This window comes from Phalacrocorax aristotelis, chromosome 1 (assembly GCF_949628215.1).
Source record: "Phalacrocorax aristotelis chromosome 1, bGulAri2.1, whole genome shotgun sequence".
NCBI lineage: Eukaryota > Metazoa > Chordata > Aves > Suliformes > Phalacrocoracidae > Phalacrocorax > Phalacrocorax aristotelis.
Genome location: NC_134276.1, coordinates 143,398,540 through 143,423,604, shown reverse-complemented (window position 1 = coordinate 143,423,604; position 25,065 = coordinate 143,398,540). Strand labels below are relative to the sequence as shown.

Below are 25,065 nucleotides of genomic sequence, written 5' to 3'. Positions count from 1 at the left end.
TCACTGCTGGTCATCAGGCAACTTTCCCACAAAGAAGAGACTCTGCAACATCACTGGAAAGCCACATTGCACAGAGTATGGCACAGGCTGCTCCTCACAAAAATACAAAAAAGAAAAAGAGGAGAACAAACGTGCTAGCATGTGAGCAACATGAATTGCTTATTTACCACCGCACTCAACACAGTTAATGGCATGCACATGACATAGCACAGAATAATTTGAAAACAGTCCTCCCTACACTCAGCTCTCCTGCTGCCTCCTCTGAAGAGACTCTCTTCACAACAGCACTGTATAGTCACCCTTACCTCTGTTATCAAAGGAGCTGCAATATGAAATAGCAACCGCAGTATCAACACTACATACACATTCCCGTTACATGCTGGATCACTGTGTAGGTGACCCTGCTGGATTTACCAACCTTGCATTTCACTTCTAAACACAGTGTAATCTCATCAATCACCCATTATTGTCACAAAAATGTCAGCAGGGAAAGCTATAGGGAACTATCCCAAAGTCATGGACTGGGTTTGTTACCACTAAGTCAGGCCAGCAGCAGACGGTTTCTATTTTATGGTGCTGTCCTATTCATTATCTAATTCCCAGACCAAGTTTAACATCTGCAGTTGCTAACTACCTAGGACTTGTTCCAGCTCTCCAATCCACAACAGCACATGTGGAAAGTCCCATCTATCATACATGTAATAAGTTTCCTATCTGTTCCACCCGTATGAGTGGAAATTCAATTGTCAAACTTACAACCTCTCTGTAGGAGATGCTAGATACCAAGGCAGATCCTATTCTCATTTTCAACACTGTCAATCCAATGGAAATACTCTATCAAACGGGGAGGAAAATTACATCTAGCTCTTCTAAGATACATCCTCCATATGTCCTCCAACATACCCATCTCTTCACAGTCTGTGAGGGGTTACTGAAACCATGTTATAGTAGGAACACCTCTTGTAACATAACAGGAGAGGGAAGGGAAATCTAGTGTGAAGACTGGCCTTGCCTTTCCTAAGTAAAAAGGAACTCATTTAAAAAACAGGCAGTGCTCTCAGCTACAATCAGGACCAGCTAAGCACAGCTATCTGATGTTGGGGCTGCCAAAACCACTAGACTAAGACCATGCCACACATTCCTCTCACTGCCTGCGCTCCCCAGAGCTGGTAGTTTGTGACAGTGCTGGCTCTCAAGCCATGAAATAACCTGCAATGCTTCTACTTCTGCAAATATGCCGTTTGGCCTCTCATATATTGGCCATCATTATACCAAGCTTTTCATAGCATTGCCTCTTCCCTTCTAGCAATTGATCTTCCTCTACTATTCATAGTGGCAAAGCTTGTTCACGCAAAAACACCACCAGTGGCAGAACTTTTTTTGGCACTGACCCAAAGTCCTCACCAATTTGCACCCTAATCACAGCCCTGAGTTGCTGCTCCTAGGAGAAAGTGTTGCAAATCTTTACCGAAGCAAACCCAGCCACCGTGCAAAGGTGTTTACTTTCACTTCAAAGGAGAACATTGACAATGAGAACTATATCATGCAACCTAGTGTACATAACCCCCAGGTAACTTTTACAATATCCCGTACATCAAGAAGGAAAACAAACAAACAAAAAAAACAATTACAAAACACTGTGCAGTTAAATCGTACTATATGTTGTATGAGATTTTACTTTGTGTTGGGGTTTCAGCTCATATGACAAAAAGTCCTCTATTGTTTTCTGTAACAATCTATAATTGATGTGCCTTCTCAGAAGGCTTCATGAAACACTTATTTCTCTGAGGTAACAATACCTTCTTTTTATAGGACCAGTCTTCATTTCTCAGTTACTCCCCACACATCCTGCTACTTGAGTAAACGCACCACTTCCCATCCTCATGCAGAGTCTCAAAGCACAGTGCTACCACGCTGCAGAGAAATGCAAGATGTACATGGATGTGCAGTCACTACTGTGTGGGACTGCCGCCAAAGGTGGGTGAATTTTGCTTAATGACAGTTCTCAAAGAAAACAAAATGTAGAGCAGGCACCAGATCACCTCAGCCACCACACAGCTCCGTCTGTAGCCATGCTGCACAACACAGCTCTCCTGACTTCCAGTCTAGTGTTTTAAAAGTTGAACTACCAAGAACTTTTTTTAAAATCAGTATTATTTCAATTGCATTTTCCTCAATTTATAGACTAAAAAAGATTCATACTCTTTGTTTCCAGACAAGCTTTTTCCTATTTTTTTAAGATACCAGAAACATTAAAAATAGGCTGTCTCATTTTTTTTTCTACTTACTTTTATTAGAGTAACAATAGGAAACTATATAAATTCAAGCTTTGTGGTCCTAAGCGGGGGAGGGGGGAAAGCAGTGCCTGCTCTAGAGAAGCTACAGTTTAAATAAACAGGAAAAAAAGAGAAACTGAGGCATGAAATTATAAAGCAACTTTCCAGCACACACAGAGTAGATCAAAAGCTCAGCCCTCCTGGAGGTCAGTCTAGCAACCAGATCATGAGACAGACCATCTCTTCTAACTTCTCCAGACATTTTCAGATAGTCCTAGTTCCTAACTCATTAGTTTACAGAGTTTTACATAAATGCTTCTCTTCCTGAGGGCACTAATTAAGTAGGCACTATCAAAGGTAAACAAATAGCTTTAAAGCAAATTGCTTAAAAGTATCAGCCAGTTTCACTTACTAAAAACTTTCACGCATTCAACTTCTGCAGTTTCATCAATTTTCTCATACCCACAAAATCTTCCAGGCAAAATTTCAATTACTTGTGCACAAAGTGAAGATGGAGAAAATTAGAAACATCGCCCACCCCAGCCCCTGCACACAGTTTTAAAACAATAAAAATCACTTCAAGTTTTATTTACAAAATGGAAAAAAAGGGGAAGCTTTCCCTGGTCACACTCCAGGCTTAACCTCCTACACTACACCTTGGCTTATTAGCAAGTAAGAAAGTATGACAAATTATAAGTGCTGAGACACATACCAATTGCTTATTTTATGGGGCAAAAAAATTACATTTATTCATCAGAACAAACAAAAGATGGAGAGCAGCAACTCCCAGAGTGCAGAAGATGATCCACAGAGGATGCACTCAGCACCAAACTGCCCACCTGCTTGTGCCTGTGAATGTGCACAAAATGCCAGTCTTCTAAAGGCAATAGTGGGTGGAACAACCACACACAGCACATCCTCTGAGCAACAAGCAACTACGCTCAGGAAGTCTGAAAAGGAAAATAACTCATGTTTTGCCTTTTAAATGTTTCTTGATATTGGATAAAGATGGCTTAGAACAATATTTGTCAGACGATTTCTCCCTCCGTGCCCCTCCCTTTGTTTTTTTTTAAGTGTTAGAAATTCAGCTCTTGCCCATCATGGAAGATTTCAATGATTTGCAGATCTAGAGAAATTATCACATGGCTTTACTTAAACCAGCAGGCTGGCAAATGGCTAAGTGGAAGTGACAGGGCTATTAAATCACAGTGTGTACAAATATATGTGTTTCTAAAAAAATACAGAAAAGTAAAGAAGAGCTGAAGTGAGAATGGGAAGGGAGGAATGCGAGGGAGCAAGGAGTGGGGCAATGAAGAGTCCTAAGGGGGACAACAGAAAAAGCAATCTGGAGTCTGAGAAGAAAATGAAAGCTGTTACGGAACTGAGAAACAAGAAGAACACACAAAGACAAACCAAAACAATGTAGGAGAAGGCAAGTAAAAAGGAAAATGACAGACGGCAGAGGAAAGAGTAGGAGGATGAAAGGAGAGAGTGCAGAGGAACGTAATGGAAGGAAGAGAAGAGGAAAGAACAATGTCACAAAAAGCCTAGAACAGACTAAAAACTGAGAGCAAAGCAAGAGGAGGATATCTAGGAACTCAAACATCACTCTTCATTGCAGATAACTCCAGAAAAAGGGGTATAAAATGTAGGGAAGTTTAAAGCACTTTAAGAACTTATGTAATTTTCCATTTAAAATAGAAGAGAGACTTGTGCTTGTTTTTCAGAGTTGATTAATTTGATTAACAAGCAGGTCTTATCTGGGCTATTTTACACCTTGGAAGCTGAAAGTGTTTCCCACCAGAGATAACAGCATCAAGCTGAAATATGTTTAAGGTCACAGGTGAACGAAAATTGCAGTTCTATTTCTCATGATGTGACTTTTCTTCAGAGGTACAAGACTTCTGGCACACACCGTTCTTCCTTATCTCTATGAACCTGGCCCTGCAGCAGGGTAAGCACTTCCATCATTAAGTGCTTTAGCTCTCAGTAGCTTCGGTTAGAATTAGGAGAAGCAGCACCTGGTTTGATCAGTTTCTTAAGTTCAACTGCAAAACAGTAAACGCTTCCCACCCCCCCCCAACAGACTTCAGGAAACACGCGTGGGACCAAATTCTACCCTCCTTTGCACTGGTGCAAATCTGGATATGCACATTGATGAACACAGAGCCAACTCCAGGTTCATTCCAGTGTGACTGAAGGGGAAATCTGGACCACAGTTTCTTTGTACGGATGCAAAATGAAAAGCAACCACAGCTTTCCTTAGCTTAACAATACTCTGTTTTGTAGGATGTTCTGAAGCAACTAGAATAGCTACCACCCACTCAAAGAGATAGTAAACACATAACAAAAATGAAACTGCTATTTTGGGACACCTCTTTACATAGGCTTTGTGTTCAGGCCAACAGCTCAGTACCTAAACTTCATCTCTGAGTGAACTCTGTAGGAGGGATACAAGCAGTTAGAAAACACAATCCCCCTTTTTTTTTTTTTTTTCACTCTGTTGGGGAAAGGGTTGATAAAATATTACCAAATAAGAGCAAACATAGTCCTCTGATGTTAATTTTAAGAGTTAGTGCTTGGAATCTAAACATCTTGTTAGAAACATGCCTTTCTCATACTTCTTTGACTCTTAGGTCGTGCTCTAACCTCAAATCAACGCCAGTTCAGCTATCAGTGATAAAAACATTGTAAACCATACAGACAGCAGTTCCTATTACTAAAGAGGCCCTACTCTTCCTGCTGTTAGATGCTATTTTTAGTTGTTTGTGTCTAATCATTCAATTAATCATTCATGCCTAAGTCGTCTTTTTTATGTCAAGAACCTGCTTAAAGCAGTTTTAGTTTGTTTTATTACCTTTGCCATTTTAATTGAATGCTATTTCCCAGAAGATTCGGGGGGGGGGGGGGGGGGGGGGCGGGGGGGGGTTGCTTATGTTTCTTGGTTATAAGAACATTTAGCAACTCTTTCGCCTCATGCTCTTGAGCAGAGCTCAGATATTTAACAAAGCATGGCAGAAGTCTGCTTTTTTGGTTGCTCTGATAATACAGACACCTCTGTGCTACCAGGCCCTAAATCCCAGTTAGACAGCAAGTTTCTCCTGTGTTCTCAGCAAAACCCCTGCTATTCCCACACTTAGAATCTGACTTGTAAGACAAAGGAGAAAACAACAAAACCAACGGCTTCACCTTTGCTGCGGCCATTCTCCTGAATGCCACTTGAGCACACGTACCTGAAGCGGCATGAAAATGCTACTAGATGCGGCCCCTAACAATATAGCCGTGATGTTATAGCACAGTGGGCTGCATCAATTAAGGTGGCAAAACTCAGTTTTTCACTACTTTAATTTCTCCTATAGATGTTGCAGTTCATCCAAATTTGCGTGCTACCACAATGCTAGCAATAGCTAAGCAAGCCACTTCAAAATTAGGTCAGATATGGGTGCACCCTAAACCAGAAACAGGTAAGGCGTGACAGGAAGAGAGGCTGCTGGAGCCACAGGGAGCTAAGAGGCAGCAGTGAGGAGGAGGAGGAGGAGCAGGAAAGCAGCTAGTAACAAGTCTGGGGGCAAGGAGGGAAAGGGAGAAGAGGGGATCCCCAAGAAGTGGAGGATCTGAGTTAGAGGAAACGAAAGGTTAGATGCTCTGGGGAGGAGGGAGCAGAGGCAATTACAGATAAGGGGATGTGTTATGCAAGCAACAGACAGAGGTTGCAATAGCGAACAGAGCCAAAACTGTCTACAACTGACACAAAACATTCCCTTGCAGAAGCTGGGATGTAACTCAGGAGTACAATCCTCACATTCCCCCAGCTGCAGAAAGCAGCCACATATCTCATCTGTGTCGCATCCCCTTCTGATATCTGTTCTACATACACATGTAGTACTACCACCACTGATGGCATGCCATTAGCACCAACAGTTCAATAATCTTGCACCCTGGATCACTTTTTAAAAAAAATCCACAGAACACTATCAACTTTTTCCTTCTTTGCCTTTTCAAGTTAGGAATGAACATCACAGAACTGCAATAAAAGAACTCTACTGAACTGAAATTAGAAAAACAAGCCTTCAAACGTGAGGCAATGAAAAAATTAAGGTTGTCTTTTTAACCTCTGTTCAGCTCCTTGATTGTAGGCATTCTAATGTATTCTGTATTTACACTATCACATGGCAAATCTCTTCCATTGTCCCCTGTCTCATCTAGAAACCTGGATATGTCCTACTCTGGGAACACATCAGAGTGGTGAAGTGACAGAAATACCGTCCAAAGAATCCCCACATGAAATTTTGTGCAGCCTGAAAGCTGTGAACTAAACAAGTATTTGCAGGCAACGAGAGGACAAAATCACAGTTAGGTAGCCTGAAAGCCACACTGGAGAACTAGATGCTATCCCCATCTCTGCTATAAAGTTATTCCATGACATCACATAAGTGACTGACATTTATTACTATTAGTTTCTAAGTATACATCCTCACTTTCTCAGTTTCCAAGATCTGCCGATGTGCTGAATGCTCACAGCTGGAACTGGAACCAACTGCTGCTGGTTCCTGAATATTTAATGGAAAAAAATCTTGAATACTCTGGGAAAGCAGAACTTCAGTCTCTCAATGTTTTAAACGTAACTTTTTTACAATAACAACACATAAATACTACAGTATAATAAACCCTGGAAATAAAATAACAACGTTAAGAATGTCAGTGCAACCCCTTCAGATAGACAAAAGCAGCCACGAAACATGTTTCCCTTGCTCTAAAACAAGCAAACCACAACTGTCTATCTCATAGCAAGTGCGAATTCAAGCCCATTTAAGCCAAAAGATGTCTGGATCAGGCTAGTAAAGCTCTGCTTTGGCCCAGCTAGAGCCAATGGCTTAAATCAAGTACAAAGACTGAGAGGTTTTATTTTCTTCCCTGCATATAAACACACAGAACTTCTGATACCACAGGAGTATTTTTTAGCATTCAAGACATAAAAACTTCATGTTGTCAGTGCATCGTTATTTTTTGCAATAATCAAAACAGCAGAATTACCCAAATCTACACGGTCACGTCTAAGCAAGTTGAGAAAAATCAGATACCATTTTAAGCAAAAGCAAAACAAAAAGCTGACAAAATATTTGGAGGTAGTCCTTAAAATGTTGTCTTATCTTTTTTAAAAAAATAAACAAACCAGCAGCTCAAGTAGTTTTCAACCTCACAAGCTTGTTTGCCATTTACAGTAAGAGGAGGGCTGGACCAAGGAGTTTGTCACACAGCGGGGGATCAGCACTTGGTATACAGATCAGAACAACCGACTCTTGGACTCTTATAGAAAATTAGTCCCTTTCCCCATGTTTTCCACCCACCCCTCGTGCCTTTCCTGATTTGGTATTTAGTTCTCAAAATCTGTCATTCACATACCAGTTTGAAACTTCAGCAATGTGTTCACAAACCATGAAGGCACCTGGGAAGTTACATGCCTGGTAAGGCAAAGTGCCTAAGGAGCTAGAACAGGCATCAATCCGTCATTCAAAAAAATAATTATCCCCAGTTACTGACCTCTGAACTTCTTTGGAGGATTAGCAAGGTCACCTGCCTCTGGCTGAACCACACACCGGTCATCCACTAACCTAGAAAAACAAAAGTTATTATGCTTACTAAAACATGCATTTGACACCAGCGTATGTAAATGCAGAGACATACCTGTCACACCATAGGTACAGAAGCTTCCACATTTCTCCAATTTCATTAAAAAAATACCTGAGAAGCTTTATTACTCAGTTATTAAGCATAACCAATAAAAGAAGACTCTACATTTTCCATCAAGAAAGAGGATTTCTTCTATTGCACTAAATTACAGCCTATATTTCAGATCCCACTTCATTTAAATCCATTTAAAGTCCCTTTCGCTACACCATCTACATGGATGTTACATGTAAAATTCTTGTTTTCTTTCATTAGAGCCCATTAATCTGAATCAGAAACAGTTTGGTTTTCTGCAGTCAGATTTTCACAGCCATTACCCCAGGGCATAATCCAAAACCCATCAAAACCAACAGAGAGACTCCGAGCCACTTAAATGAGCCCTGGTAAAAGAGCTCAAAGGAAAACATTGAGAAGGCACACTTGTATCTGATACAAGAAAGGACATTTAAAGCACTGCAGGTTAGCTTGGCCCTACACTGGGGAGCTGTCCCATGCTTGCAGATTCCCATATCCCCAGTGAAGACTTTTAAGGGGGTGCACAGTAAGCAGCTTTCATGTGGGTACAAGAATATATATGGAGCTGCTTATACCATCAGGACACGCACGGGGGTTTCTCCAGTGACTTGCTGTTTCATGACACTTTTATCTAGAATTTGAATCTGGAATCCGACAAAGCACCTTGGATTTTAAGTCTTTTCTGCTATTCTTCTTCACCATTTCCTATTTTTTCCCCTGAGGAAGAATTAGCATGTGGAATTAAGATTCAGCTCCAATCAAAACTGACAGGACGACATTTTCTTTTGCTGAAAATAATAAGCATTTATTTAACCCACAGCAGAAAATCTAAATAACAAATCAAACACATTTCTCACAATATTTTAGGAGTTAAATAAACAATAAAATTAAAAAATATAAATTGCTAATCTTATCACAGAACTTCCTAAACATAAGTTCAGCTTCCTTTCAGGAAGCATCCTGTAAATAATCTGCCTATTTCAAACAATTATTCAGGAAAATCATGTTTAAGGACACACCACTACCCTGCCACTTCACAACAACAATCTTACCGGCATTTTCTGTGAGAAATTGCCAGGAAAAGCACAATTTGGGTTCAGCCAGATTACACAATAGATGTATTCAGTTTTCACTCAAGTTGATGAAATCTTTGCATCTAGGCATAAGCACAGCACGACCAATCCCCCAGCAAGCCCATGAATTTTCTACCTACAGCAAGTTGACTGCTGACAAGCTGCCAACTGTGGGTGCAGCTCCTAGAAACAAAAGTGAAAATGATAAAGAATTTCAGAAGTCAGGAACTCTGATCTCATAACATACTTGGATGCAAGTGTGAGGTGTCAGTGAGGAAGGAGAATTGAAGTAACAGTTCCAGGAGAAGGCAGGGGACCTGCCATGGCCTTATGGAGTTGCATTTTTCACAGTCTAGGTTAGGCCATACTTAACAAGAACGAAGTGAGGTTTGGAAAGCAGAACTTAGGAAGAGTATGTCCTGCAAGACGTCCTCTGTCTACGATCTAACGGGCCAAAGCTTCCTATAAACAGCACCTAAAACCTTGAGTCACAGAAGAAACAGGGCTGGAAAGGACTACGTCAACAGAAGCTTTGCCAAAGGATTTTAATGCTGATAAGTACTGCCCCTCAACAAAACCCCTCAAAGGCTTTCTGCATGAACCCATAAGGTTTCACCCTTAAGAACTGTCAGGATGGAGGACAGTACGTTGGAAGCTAAGCATAATTCACAAGGAACATCTTGTGTTCCTTGGTGACAACTTGTGCGCCCTCCTGACAACTCTAACTGTGGATGACGCGCAAAGCTTTCATCACGGCACCACATCACCATAACAAAAGCCATATAGGAAACAAGGTGTTGGATGTTGTTTGTTTTTCTCAGCACCTGCACACTCTCTGAGCCAGTTAGCTGCAGTATTCAAATGTGTTAGACTTCCAAGGCTCAGAAAATAGACATGAAACAATTAATATCAATCACTTTCATTTAAGCATTCTCTAAAGGCACAAAGGAAAGGACCATAAGAGAGTCCTGCAGCCATTAGGAACCAAAGCCACCAGACAAGACCGAGGAGAAAGGAACTGCTGCTACTCCCATCCTATAGACATGAAATGAAAGCACAGAAAGATTAACTGACACGTGGCAGGACAGGGGCATGACAGACCAAAAACATCATCTCCTGAGCCCTTGCTCAGTGCCTCTGCTTCTGACACCTTTGTTTCTTACAAAGTATCCTACAACACAGGTCAAAAATCTGAACAAAGTATTGCTTTGTCTATATAGCAGTCTTCCAACAATTTAATCTCAAAAATTTCCATATATATAATGACATTCATCCTGTATTCCTGCAGTACGTCCTTTGAAGAGCTCAGCAGCTACTTGTTTACTGTGCAGTTGCTTGTTATGGCACCGTAGTGAGAGCCGAGCTGCACGTTGCACATGACACAAGACTTCAGCCTGTTCTGTAGACTGGCACAGAGGAGGCTCTTCAAACACAGACCACTTCCTCTGATACAGAATTCAAAATATTCAAATCCCACTCTTTATACCGAGCCAAAAGGCAGCTGTTGGTTCATTACTGAAGCCTGCTAGGCGGCTGCACTAAACCACCATGGCCTTTGTAACCTGCAAACAATCCATTTGAGGTGTGTGAAACCGAACAACAGGCTTGACTACAAAAGGTCCTGGGCACCTGCAGCTTCTGTCAGACCACAGCACAGCATGTGTTAATAACACTCACTTGCTGGTAGGCATAGGAGGCCAAAGGGCACCCAACAAGACTTTTCTGATAAAGGCACAATTTATATATTATACCATCAAATTTGCTCACTATTTCAATACTGATCTAAATTATTATGCCAATATTCAAGCCACTGTATCATCGAAGAAGCTTTGGCAAACTTCAGAGGGTTTAACTCTTCAGCTGGACTGCAGACAATACTGCTTTATGCCCTCTGTTGTTATTCAGTACCTGGCAGATACAACATGACTGCACTTCAGTTTTTTATATGTTGGTGGCAAATAAATGACAAAAGGAGCTCCCTACGCAAGTATGATAGGATTTTTATTTGAACAAGTGTTTCCCTGAACACAATAAATATCTGGTTTATGCACAGTGCCTCCAAGTAATTGTTGCATTGCTGTAGTAATTAAGTTGTAGAGTAGTTGACCGGTGCCCAAGAGAAATCATCAGAAAAGTCAAAATAATAATTATGGCCCTGGACTTTACACATACCCCTTTGTATTCAGTAATTGCAGAATTAGTTTCAGAGCCTAACAACATTCATAGGTTTGCTCGTCTTACATGCCCAGTCATTCTCCCACTGAAGCCAGTGAAAGTTTTTCCACTCGCTGCGGGGGACGCAAGGGCAGTTCCTCACCAAGCCGCCGCATGCAGCCAGCCTCACAGACTAGCAGGTAGTTAAGCCATTAAGATCTCACACTACAATGTACAAAGTCACATTAAACAAGAATTAAAACTATCTAAACCAATGCCTAGGAGTTAAGGTGTTCTTCTCGCACACTACAAAAATAAACGCAGCTTTCAGCTGTTACCATTAGCCAGGATAGTGCACCGTATCATGTGAAGTGGTCAAAGCACAAACCTGTACAGAGTCCTGCATCTATCCTCCTCTCCCTTCATTTTCCCCCATCATTTGGTGGGGTTAAATCTGTCCTTTCTCACCACACGCAAAGCCAAACGTGTATAAGCATTCAATTTAGTAGCATCTTGTAGCAATGAATGCCATGTACAAGGCAGCACCCATGTAAACATATTTACAAGCAGTTTCAAATATAGTGCCTCTCATTTTTGTTGTTTCAGCAACAAAGAGACAGGATCAACTTTTCCCAAAACTATTCATCATTTGTATCCAGAATTTGTGTTACAAACAACTTCAAGCTTCCCATACAGCTTCTAATACTGCTCCGCTCCCTGGGTGCTGGGCAGAAGCAGGGAAGCAATAACTTGCAGTAATTCCCACTAAATCTTTCTATCAGGTAGAACAGCAGCCTTTGCAGGGACTTTCACTTGAAGAAAAAACAGAATGAGTCTGTGAAGAACCGTTGGGGACTCACTGTGTATTTAGGGAAACAGGACAAAGGACGTACCAATAGGAGGAGCAGGACTAAGCAGTAGCAGTATAACTGATAAGGCAGGTATGTTAGCAGAAAAGACTCATATGATTCATACCTGTAAACCCAGGTACCATATGCTGGATGGGCCTTTATTTCCTACAAGCTCCTCTGATTACCTAACACAGGCTAAAGGTAAATACACCAACGGTTTCTAGGAACTTGCAGATGTAGCGCAAGGGTCCAGGAATAGATGTATAGCAATAATCCTAGAAAAACTGTTCACAGAGATTAGGCTCTTTTATAATGTAAGATGCTTTTTAGATTGTCCAAGAAAGCAGACACATAATATTAATTTATCTTAGCTTTGTGCCCTCAATTTAAAAAAAATATCATCCTGAAATGTATTTTATCTCTTCCTACCAAGAGACTTCCACTTTTCACAGCCAATATCATTAAGCAAAACAATACCTAAACAAACACACACGACAAGCACACAGACTCTTTCATCCATGTAACTACACATGCATGTGCGTGCATAACTTATTTTTTTGAACAAGACCCAGCTACTGATGTCTAACTATTCCAATACATGGGGATGAGCAGAACTCAGCTTGGTAGAGTATTTTACTCCTCAAAAAGCTGAATAAACTAAGCTAGAGGCAATGTCTTCAATCAAAGACACTCTCCCAGTTGCTCAGCTTTTACTCTCTTAATGGTATCATCATTTCACTGATATTCTGAGCAGCATAAGGCCTGACAGAAGCAGGAAGAGGGGGCAATGTTGACAAGAGATATCGGCAAGAGAAGCTGGACATTTCAATTGCCAGTGGAGCCAAGCAATACCTTTGTTCAACATCAATTCACAAATCGTGCTGAGGTTACATCCCAAAGACACATAACCTCAACACCACCTCATGAACAAAGGGCCCACCCTCAAAGCCTCCGTTCCTTTGCTCCTCAGACATCCCTTCACATACAGTGTCCTTATCAGAAACACTCCTTCAGAGCACCTTCCACCCCACACACTTCCCTTCCTAACTGCAGCTCTCACCTACAAAGCCTCTCCCACACTCCACAAATCCCAGCACACAGTAACCACTTGGGAAGAGAGGTGCTAGTCATATCACTAAGAAGCCAACCAATAACAAACAATAGGTTATTAAAATGTTGGTGCCCTGGAAATCAAGCAAATACCTAAGTGCCAAAACAATCAGGTCCACCCAGTTCTTCTCCAAGTCCACCCACTTTTCATTTCATTGAGCCTCTTATCAGGCATCTAGGTCAGCCCACTTCTTGCTTGCTTCAAGTGGTCTCCTGCCAAAAATCTCCAGTCATCATACCTCACCCTTTCCAGAATGTGAGTTCATACTCCTTTTTGACTACCAGTCCTGACTCAAATGATTTACAGCTCTATGATTTAGCTCCACTATATGAAATTTGTCCTTTTTCCTTTCTCCTTGCTTTCCAAAGCCAAATTTTTCATCATCATCTTTTCACATCTGCTTTGTTTCAGGGTCTCCTACATTAACCCCAGCTTGCACAGAAAATAAAAGGAGCCCTTCTATAAGTGCAAGGAAGATATTAAGCCTCTGTACCATTTAGGAAGATTTCTCATTAAAAATCCCTTTTGATAAATGGGAGGATCACAGTGCACAATATTTAAACAAGAACTGTACTACATGGCAATGCGGAGCAGCAGCACAGAGACTAGAAAGTCTGACTTGTTCCTGCCCCAAACCTTAGCAATTTTATCCTTTCCTTTCTGAACAAATTTTAATTGCTACAAACACAAAGCTTAAAACAGGTTGAAAGAAGCTATTAAATTAATACCCCTACTCTGGGAAAACAAACTTCTATGCATCTAAAATATTCCAAACTTCTCCAAGAGTCTTAACCAGCAGACAAATTTCACCATAAACCATCCTCAGTGTAAAACAAGAATGTGGGTGCATTTTATTTCAGCTACACAGATCAGGAACACTCAGCCATTCTCACCATGCTGAAAAATCCTTGCGCAGGTCACTTGGAATTATATTATCAACTGCCATGGAGACAGAATGGCAGAAGGCAAGATACCAAGCATATACTGGGAAACAAAACAGTAGCATGCAAACAGGCAGCTCCACATTTGCAGTAACAGTTGCACTAATAATCAGCCCTAAAGCTTTTTTCCTTATCTGATGGTGCTTTCATATATTCTTGTAACCATACCTGCAGGCTTGCATGTCAGAGGGGAAAAAAAAGAAAAGACGATGTTTTGCCTGTTCAATTAAATAATCCAGCTATAAATCCTGAATGTCACTTTGTTATTCTTTTGTATTGTATTATATCCAGTCATGCTTTTAGCTTGTCAAAGCTTCAGAAACCTATTCAAGTAGAATTTGTTTATTCATTTTATAGTTAGTTACATTTAAAACATTGTGCAAATTAAAATAAATTACAAGAGAGTTAAAATAAGTTATTACCATAGAATAAAGTGTTATTTGGAGACTACAATGGAGGGGAGAAAACATTATTTTTACATTTTAGTCTCAATTTTGCAATTTTCTTGGCCTGCCTAACAGGTAATTCATTTCTACACAGGGAAAATGGTACTGAACTTAGCTTATGCATACGATTTTTTGCCAAGTAAATCACAGAATGGTAGGGGTTGGAAGGGACCTCTGGAGATCATCTTGTCCAACCCCCCTGCTTGAGCAGGGACACCCAGAGCAGGGGGCACAGGAACGTATCCAGGTGGGGTTTGAATGTCTCCAGGGAAGGAGACCCCACACCCTCCCTGGGCAGCCTGTGCCACTGCTCTGTCACCCTCACAGGAAAGAAGTTTTTTCTCATATTGAGGGGGAACTTCCTGTGTTCCAACTGGTGCCCATGGCCCCTTGTCCTGTCATTGGGCACTACTGAAAAGATATTTACAGGTATCGATGAAATCCCCCCTCAATCTTCCCTTCTCCAGGCTGAACAAACCCAGGTGTCTCAGCCTTCCCTCATAAGGGAGGTGCTCCGGTCCCCTGATCATCTTGGTAGCTCTCCATTGGACTTGCTCAAGCAGTTCCACGTCCTTCTTAAACTGGGGGGCCCAAAACTGGACACAGTACTCCAGATGTGGTCTCGCTAGGGCAGAGTAGAGGGGGAGGATAACCTCTCTCAAGCTGCTGGCCACACTCCTTTTAATGAATCCCAAATAAACATTCACACAGAATTTCAAGATCCTCACATCAATAAAACATACATTGAGTCACTTTTCAGTGGTGCCAAGCATACCTATTTTCTGCTCTCAAAAAGGGACTTGGGAACTGGCAAGGGGAGGAGGTGTGCCAGCCCGCCCCTCCCAGCTCACTCCCCAGTCACACAAACTGCTGCTACACTTCTCCAAACTGCTGGTGCTCGGCTCCCAGGCTTGTTTTGGCTTCAGCCTCAATACCTTTGAAAAAACAAATTACTTTCCCATAAAACCAAGGAAATGTCTGATTTCTTCCTTTTTTTTTTTAATATGGAAAGTAAAACTATCATACAAGGATGTTGTGATAGCCTAAAGGCATTCGATAGAAGAAAATCTTGCTCAGGAAAACAACATACTCTTGAAACATTCTTTTAAAGCTAAAATAATGGAAAGGATAAAATGAGCATTTGGAAAGCTTTCTGAAAGCAGTAGTGGCTTGCAGAACGTAGACCCACCTACAATATGCATCACCTGGGAGACTGGACAATTTTTCCATTACTAACATTTTCTTTTTTGGGTGAAATCCTGGCTCTCTTTAAACTTACTAGCAAAATATCTGCTGATGTCTCTGAGACCAAGATTTCACCCCAATGACCCTACCTTCCCAGAAGTGTACTGGGAGGGTGAAGTGCTGTTTAAATAAGGAGCAGCGTCAGCACCAAGTGCACAGCTATATGTGAGACTCTGCAAACAGAGGGAGCACACCACCACCACCAGCAAGCTCTCTACTGCCAAACCAATCTCACCAGGGGATGGGGTGAAACGTGGTGTTCTGGTGGCCTCAGTTGAGCCAAGTAAGCGTAAGGCGTCTAGCTCAAATGCATCATCTAAGACCCTTTTTCAGTCAAGACCAAGACACAGGCACCTCCAGAGGGTAATAACAACCTACTCTAGGGCAGATGTGTAAAACAGGAGGATGAAACATCCTCTGGACGCAGCCTTCTTGTCTATTTGCTATTGTCCATTTGCTACTTGTGTAACTTTGACATGACTATGCTTTGGAAAACCATGTGAAGTGGGACCCGCAGCCACCTCACGATGGAGGTACTAGCGTCTGCAAGGCTTTCCTCCTAGTTCAACCTGAACACCTGGCAATAATTTTTCTTATGCCTGGCTGAGACACAGATGAGAAACCCAGGTGGACCTGGTTGAGATATGCCTCCTGCCCCCACGCACCTTCCTTCTGCACACCCCTCAGCAAAACAAGACTGGTAACAGAGCACTTTTGGGGGTGCACACTCACTGCCAGTGTTTCCAACAACCAGAGGAAAATATTATGTTAATGTACCTACACACAGGATACAAAAAATATGCATCTCTTGAAGTCTGCAGTCTTTTTTTTTGTTTGTTTGTTTTTTTAAATGATAGCCAGTGTGACCCACAGTATACTATCAAGGGTGAAGATTTTTACGCTGATGCAGGTTGTCTCAAAAGATTCCAGCCACTGAGGTCTGGTGGAATGAAAGGGAAAAACCTTCCCTCAATTTCACTTAAGCTCACTCAACTATTGCTCACAAGTGTGAAGGACTGTTTTAGTTAATTGTAGAGAAAATGAAGAAGGTAAAGAAAGCTGTATTAATTATTACATTTTTTGAAATTTGACCATTTCAAGACAAGACCTGAAAAAGTGGGACACTGTAGAAGTGAACATATGTATTAAATATTGTAGGTCTTTGAGCATACTTTCATACATCAAAATCCAAAAATGCCATCATATGCTCATAAACTGTTCAACAGTCTATTTGCAGTATTATTCCACATACTGTATTCAACTGAGGCTTTATATTCATGTTCTTCAGGACAGAGGCCACATGCCACAAATGTCCACGATAATCTCCAAATACTCCCTTTATTTATTTTAGGAGCATCTGAGGCATCCTTCAGCAAAGTTTATAAGTACCATCTAACTTCTGCAGCTCTCCTACTTAATCCTTACTCCAACTAGCCACACATTGAACACAAATACTGTAACAAGTCCAACACAAACACAATGCTTACTTAGAAGTATATCAGAAGAATTAAGATTAAACATGTAACTTTAATTCTGCTTGCTTACACCTTACAACTACCCATAAAAGTTCTGCCACGCAGCTCTCCCAAAGTAAAAAAGCACGGATAAAGTAGAATTACTAGGTATATTGATATAACGTACATTAGGAACACCGATGCTGTGACCACTGCTAACTAAAGTGGGATTTTCAGGACTATGCAAGCCTGCATCTTTACATGAATTTCAGTTCACTCATCAGTCCCTATCAGACTGGCACATAATGACTTTAAGAAAGAGGTCCTATTCAGAGCACCACTGGTCTCAAAATTACGTAGACACACAGAACTCTTTGCAGGGTTACCTATTCAACCAGAGACAGCAAAGCAAAGCCAGCAGTAGAGAAAAAATAATCACAATCAAGAAATTCTACATTCAGCTTGCACCAAAAGAATCTGTGATTTTTGCTCAACTTTGTCTATAGCTACGTTGCACATATTTGTGAACACCCACCTGAGAGGACTGTTTTGAAGAACTGTGCACTAATGAAAGGAATCAGAAAGGCTGAATTTGCCACTGTTAACACCTTTTAATGAAATCGGAGAGAAACCCAGAAAAATACTGTTGAAAAATACCAATATCTGTCCAGTGATCAAACAAGTGACTTCAACACCGAAAACAGTAATGAAGGCATTCACACCTACACATCAAAATAACACCACTTATCGTATAAAGGAAGCATAAGCAAAAGGAGAGAATCAGGAAACTTATATTTGACTGAAATACCATAACGTAAAAATATTGTTGTTTAAGTAGACAAACCAGCCTCCAATGCTACTGTAAGGTCTCTAAGGAACCTCAGCAATTTCTGGGTCAGTAACATATATATAGACAAACACGTAAGTACACAAATATATACATACAGAAATACATACACACAAATTACAAATTCTGCAAACACAACTTGGAATCTAGACCCTGGAAATCAAACCAAGTTCTTTCTCCATTTTGTAACATAAGCAGTAATAATCTGGCAGACCAACTGATGTCATATTACGTAAAAATGTGTATGGAGAACATTTCTTAAGCAAAATGCTGACATTTTACACTTTTTGCAGTGATTTCACACAGCAATGGCAAATCTTATATTCCCAAGTTTTTGCTACAGTTAAAAAAAAAATCCCCTTTTTTAGATAACACAGATACAAAAATATTCTATATTACAAACTTTTTTTATGTCAGGATACCAAATAAAGGACTCACCCGATTTCAGAGGCCTTCAAATGGTGACAAGTCCTGAGCTAGTATAAACACGTGTAATTCCACGGAAGTTAGTCAAACAGCACTTTTCTACAGCAACTAAGCATCTGACCCAGTGCTTTTTATATTCTCTCTGTAGTGCACCTTCCTTTGGTATGTACTAGCCCCAGAGGCTGTTTTCAAGGCCAGCCGGCACTATTGTGCCACCGCAGCCATGCAACACAACTTGGGAGCCCACCAGTTGCGGCCCCCTTCTGTGTGGCTTGCTATATATCCTGGCACCGGGGACAAACCTGGGCTTTATACCGGGAACATGAAATTTCCCTAACCACCTTCCTGCCGAGGCAGCACTCTAGAATTACAGCGCTGCCCAGTTTTGCTTTCAGATAAAAGGAGACGGCTCTCAGTTTAACAGCGTAACCACCATCAAGCTTGTAACCCAACATGTAATTCAGCTCCCAAAATCCTGCTGCTGGTTTCAGCATTCACTTCTGCCTCCGGGGACAATAACTTGGTTTGCAGGAATTCGCTGAACGAGGTCTGCTCACCTTTTGATACGTGTCCAGCTCTCACAGATGATAATAAGAATTATGCACAGTTATTAAAGGATAAGAGAGCACTTCACATCAGCACGTGTTCCAATCCTCTCAACAAAAGATTTATTTTTTTTTAATTTTCATTTTTCAATGATAACAGTTCACAAATCTTGGCAGGTGGGCCAGGTATTTTGCATAGTCTCTTTGCTTTTCTGTTTCTTCTGCAGCAAGTTAAAAAATACCGTCCAAACAAAAAACAGCTGAAAAGTTACAGTGACTGTATTTACTTGTTTCTGAACTGAGCGAAGCCAGTTTCCTACTGGGAGAGATGATTTTGGGAGCTGTTCCAGATTCTCTCTGAACTACTTTCCCAGTTGCTGGGATCAGCTCTCGGAACCTTTTGCCACACCTACACCCAACCTGTACATGCTCGCTTAAGAGAGTTACACGTACCAGCGCTAAGCAGCAACCTGAAGAGGAAATGCTTGGGAAAGTTCCCTCCATGGGGGAAGGGGTTGGGAAGCAGGAGAGTCAACAAACAGCAGCCATAAGCAAGATGGCAAAATGGTAGCTTCTGCACAGGTTTATGGGCACGAAGGTAGAGATAGAAAAGAGCCAATGCATTGCTGTGCTGCTTGTGTAAAACTTTCATAACTACCATTTTAAAATGGGAAAAGCCCGTAATAAGCAGGTTCAAGCCTCAAAACTGCTTCAGATCTTTCTCAAATTGACCACAATGCAGGTTGGCATCCCCTCTGGTTTTAACGCAGTGAGGCTATACTCACAACAGCAAATTTAATGTGCCCAAGAATGCTCCCAGGGTCTGAGGCCAAGTGGCATGGAAAATCCCACATCTGCCTCAGCAAACCTTAGCGTTTGAGCTAGGATGGCTGCACGCTCCAGGAGGAGCTTCTAGGAACCCTCCAGCCCCATCCTGTACAGGGCCTGGGGACAGCATTAGTGCCAAAACACACCAGTAAAGACTGTTAGCAGTTTGCTGGTACAGACCATTGCCTCTCAACACCCCAGAGCACATGTGAGCATGTGTTTATTTATTAATACAGACACAGCAGAACTTTTTTAAAAACAGCCTCACCCTTGACTTAGCGCTTCCACCTGCGCCCTCAATATGGACATTATGTTGAGCTGGGACAGGATGGGATTTGTACCACAACATAAATATCAGAGCAATGACTCTGCTGAACACCAAAGAGCATTGACACTTGGGCTGCGCTGTCAGTTGTCCAAATGTTATATCACCTACTAAGGTGTGTCTTAACAACAAGCTCTGTTACAAAGAAGTAAGTTTGGCCCTTTATGTTAAGGCCCTCCAGTCCTGCAGCATTCTTTTCAGCTGAAGGAAATGTTTCCAGGTCTCCTCATACAGTCTATCCCGACACCATAACAGAGGAAAAATGCCTGCAAGTAATCACTTACTATTTGGAGAACTGGAGTCCTTTATCACTTACATACATTTATTGGGAATTAACGTGCAAAGAGCAAAGAAATCACATCTTCTAGAAAAGCCTGAACTTCAGTGATACAGAAAGTGGAAGAACGGCACCCATGCCATTTTAAGTGCACTACTGCTGTACACACACTTGCTAACACTCATGTTACAATCCCATTAAATCCATGGGTTTTAAAGATGCGGACTATGTTTTACCTGGGAAAAAGGAACATGGTTCCTCCTTCTGGATCAGTGAGTGGAAAGCACTGTTATTCTCAAATACAATGCAGGCACACACAACGCACCTTCTGCCTCCTGTGCCAAAGTATATATCTCATAAAGCAAAGGCAAACCAGCTAGAGGGTTACAACTAACTTGTGTTGCTTTGACTTCAAAAGCTTTTCAGCCAACTCTAGAAGAACTGTGGTGGTATCACAAATTTATTCCAAATCTAGCTATTTTTGGTATCTTTTCTATTAGTCTACCTCTGGATGCTGTATGAATATGTATTTTAAAACCTTCTGCTTTCATTGAAAAGGAAAAGAGCATGTGTTCGTTGCTGTCACCACTACCCAGATAAATGTGAAAAATGGGCTCAAGCTCTGAATGTTCAAAAACCAGAAGACCAAGAGAACAAATCCATGCATGCACCAAGTGAACAAATCTATCCATACACACACCCCCACCCCCAATGAACAAGAATGGTGGCCTAGGGTCAACAGATGAGCAGAAGGCTGAGGTACTCAACAACTGTTTTGCCTCAGTCTTCACTGGTAATCTCTCCCCTTACCCCTCCCAAGCTGATGGACTGCAGGGTGGACACCAGGGCGATAAAGCCCCTCCCACTGAAAGGGAAGATCTGGTTCATAACCGCCTGAGGAACCTGGCTGTACAGAAGTCTGTGGGACCTGATGAAATGCATCCTGAGGGAATTGCCTGATGCAGTTGCTAAGCCATTCTCCATGATATTTGAAAAGTCATGGCAGTCAGGTGGAGTCCTTGGGGACTGGAAAAACGGAAGAAAGGAAGACCCAGGGAACTGCCATCCTGTCAGCCTCACCTCTGTGCCTGCAAAGATCATGGAAAGAGATCCCTCCTAAGAAACTACGCTAAGGCACATGGAGGACAGGAAGGTGATTTGGGACAGCCAGCATGGCTTCACCAAGGGCAAGTACTGCCTGACCAACCTAGTGGTCTTCTATGATGGAGTGACTACATGGTGGACAAGGTAACAGCTATGGATGTCATCCATCTGGACTTCTGTAAGGCCTTTGACATAATCCCCCACATATACTTCTCTCTAGAGAGATACAATTTGATGGGTGGACTGTTCAGTGGATAAGGCATTAGCTGGATGGTCACATCCAGAGGGTAGTGGTCAATGGCTCCATGTCCAGATGGAGACCGGTGATGAGTGGTGTCCCTCAGGGGTCAGTACTATTTAATATCTTCATCAATGACATACACAGTGGGATTGAGTGCACCCTCAGCAAGTTTGCAGATGACACCAAGCTGAGTGGTGCAGTTCACACACCTGGATGTCATCCAGAGAGACCTGGACAAGCTGGAGAGGTGGGCCTGTGAGAACCTCATGAGGTTCAACAAGGCCAAGTGCAAGGTGTTGCACCTGGGCTGGGCCAACCCCCGATATCAATACAGGCTGGGGGACGAAGAGATTAAAAGCAACCCTGCAGAGAAGGACTTAGGGGTACTGATGAATGAAAAGCTGGACATGAACCAACAATGCACAGTTGCAGGCCAGAAAGCCTGCATATACTGGGCTACATCAAAAGCAGCATGGCCAGCAGGTCAAGGCAGGTGATTCTGTCCCTCTGCTCCGCTCTGGTGAGACCCCACCTGGAGTACTGTGTCCAGCTCTGGAGCCCTCAGCACAGGAAGGACATGGAGCTGTTGGAGTAGGTCCAGAGGAGGGCCACCAAAATGATCCGAGGACTGGAGCACCTCTCCTATGAAGAAAGGCTGAGAGAGTTGGGGTTGTTCAGCCTGGAGAAGAGAAGGTTGCGGGGAGACCTTATTGCAGCCTTCAAGTACTTAAAGGGGACTATAGGAAAGATGGGGCAAACTCTTTAGCAAGGCCTGTTGTGACAGGACAAGGGGCAATGGTTGTAAACTAACGGAGGGTAGATTTAGACTGAATATAAGGTAAAAATTTTTTACTGTGAGGGTAGTGAAACACTAGAACAGGTTGCCCAGAGAGGTGGTATATGACCCATCCCTAGAAACATTCAAGGTCAGGTTGGAGGGTGCTCTGAGCAACCTGATCTAGTTGAAGATGTCCCTGCTCGCTGCATGGGGGTTGGACTAGATGACCTCTAAAGGTCCCTTTCCAACCTAAACCATTCTATGATTCTATGATAACTTTTTTTAAAATATCACTATTTTTCAAACCACTCTCTTTTGTTTGTTGGGGATCTGACTCATAGTTTTCAGAAACAAACAGGAAGCACTGCAGACATCTCCAAGTATTTCCTCTCTCCACCCTCCCACCCACCCTCCTTGTCTTTTACTTTACTTCTGGACACTTCACATTATTCCTTTTGCTATGTCAGCAATGAAATAGCGCTGCTCTATGCCAGCTCCAGCGTGCTAAGGTACATGAGACCTTCTTTTGCCCAAATAAAAAAGAAAGGTGCCCTTCCTCCCCTCAGCAGGACAAAGTGTGGCTTTCACACCAACCCCCTCTACATCAGCTGGGAAAGCGAAGCCCCTCCACCAAGCTTCACTCCACTGCAGCCACCGCAGCCTACAGCATCACATTGGCAGCCCCTTCTCAGCAGCCAGCGACAGTTCCCTGGTTGCTTTGCCCTAGTAAGCCCGGGCCCCAGGAGATGGCAAGGGTAGAAGCCAGCTATCGGGAAGCCAGGCGCTGGACGTGACCCTCCCCAGTGCCCCCCTGCAGGGGAGTCCCGCCGAGCGGGACTTGGAGCAGAGAAACAGGATGAAGAAGTATTAGAAGGTAATAAGCCAGGAAAGCTTTTTTACCACACTCAGTTTATTACAGTGCTTCCTTTCATTGTATACATGGGGGGAAAAAAAAAAAATCATTTCCCCTTCTCCATTCACCACCAGGACCTGTCACAATGCTGGGCAAGCAGCTGCTTAGTGCTGGCCGGCAGGAGGCATTACAGAGGGAAGACCTCAGGGTCAGCTCCTCTGCACCCAAAGCAGAGTCCCAACTTCAACCTCTGAGGAACCACCAGAGTTTTTAAGCTTGCCGTGCTACAGCAAGCAGTTTTCAATGACCATGGGTGCCCAACACATGCCCTCAACCAACAGGTAGGTAGAGAAGGGGCAAAATCCTACATGTGAGAAAGGCAGGCGGTGGAATGGCACACTGGCAGAGCTCCAAGGCCTCAGGGAGATGAGGCATGAGGGGACAGGAATCCTGCACCTGCTGGAGTGATGGAGGGAAAAAACAATATGAGCAGTGAGAAAAGAAAAGAAAGGACCTGGTTTGAAGACGACCTTGCAGCTACCACAAGGTAGCTGGAGCAAGGTGAGAACACTGTGGGTGATGGAGTAAGTAGTCATCGTTACTTACTCTTGCATGACCAACTCTTGACCAGTATGGTGGTGACCATGGAGGCATGCAATAGAAAGCTACCCATTTCCCTTTTTGGAGATGTCATCTCTCTCAGGCTACTTTTTATTTTTCCCAGGAAGAATATGTTCCACCTTTCAGGGTACTTAGTGTATTCCATCCCTTTGTGTCAGCATAGTCTTAAATGCAACTACAGGCAAGCCTGAGATCCTGAGGCTTATATCCATGCCACCCTGGTTCCCATAGCAACTTTGACTGTACACAACCTCCATTTAAAAGGTCCTGCTAAAATCAATCTGCTATTCTGGAATAGTATTCAGCACAGTAAAACTATTCTAACTTTTTCCGTATTGCTCCACAACCCTCTTGGACACATTATCACAAGAAGTTAACCCTCTGTTGGCACGTTAAGATTAAAAATGTGCTTACTGCCTTAGCTAAGATTCCATATTCATTTGTGCATAGTAAATAATACTATTCAGCTATAAGCTGATCTGAAAAGATAGTACAGCACTGCACCCAAAAATCAGCTCCATTTTTATCACCTTTCCAGATTTTATTACATCATCAAACAGCCAATCGACTATCACTGTGGTGCAACTTTGTGCATGGTTACACCATTCTTTCTCCAAGTCAAACAGCACCACGTTGTCTGGGATAATCTCATCCACTCACATAAACAATTATTCTGCTTATTTTGATTAACACTTCCGTTTAAGAGGACACTGAGATGCTGCAGCCTGAGTGGCAGAAAGTCTGGCGTCCTGCTAAAACAGACAAGCTTTTTCTCTGACTGGAAATCATAGGTGCCAGCCTTGCCCCAAGTACCTCTCTGAAGCAGAACTCTCTATTATCTTCTGATTTGACACATGGAAATAAACCAGCATGTGTTTAGGTGATGCCTGACACTTTTTTTGAGTTATGAGACTCATAGATCACAACATTCAATAAAAGGGCAAAGTTGACCCAACTTCAGGAAAG

The 25,065-nt window shown here is 42.3% G+C and overlaps 1 protein-coding gene across 3 annotated transcripts in view; it reads right to left on the bottom strand.

Annotated features, from left to right (window-relative positions):
- ITPR2 (inositol 1,4,5-trisphosphate receptor type 2) overlaps positions 1-25,065 on the bottom strand; it is a 269,515-nt gene that overhangs the window by 225,086 nt on the left and 19,364 nt on the right. For 2 of the 3 annotated variants that reach the window (XM_075113616.1, XM_075113625.1), the window contains exon 2: positions 7,818-7,888. In XM_075113616.1, coding sequence (XP_074969717.1) covers positions 7,818-7,888 — 71 coding nt within the window. Of the gene's footprint in view, positions 1-1,799; positions 1,823-7,817; positions 7,889-25,065 lie in introns of those variants that run through there. The other variant, XM_075113634.1, reaches the window with a different exon arrangement.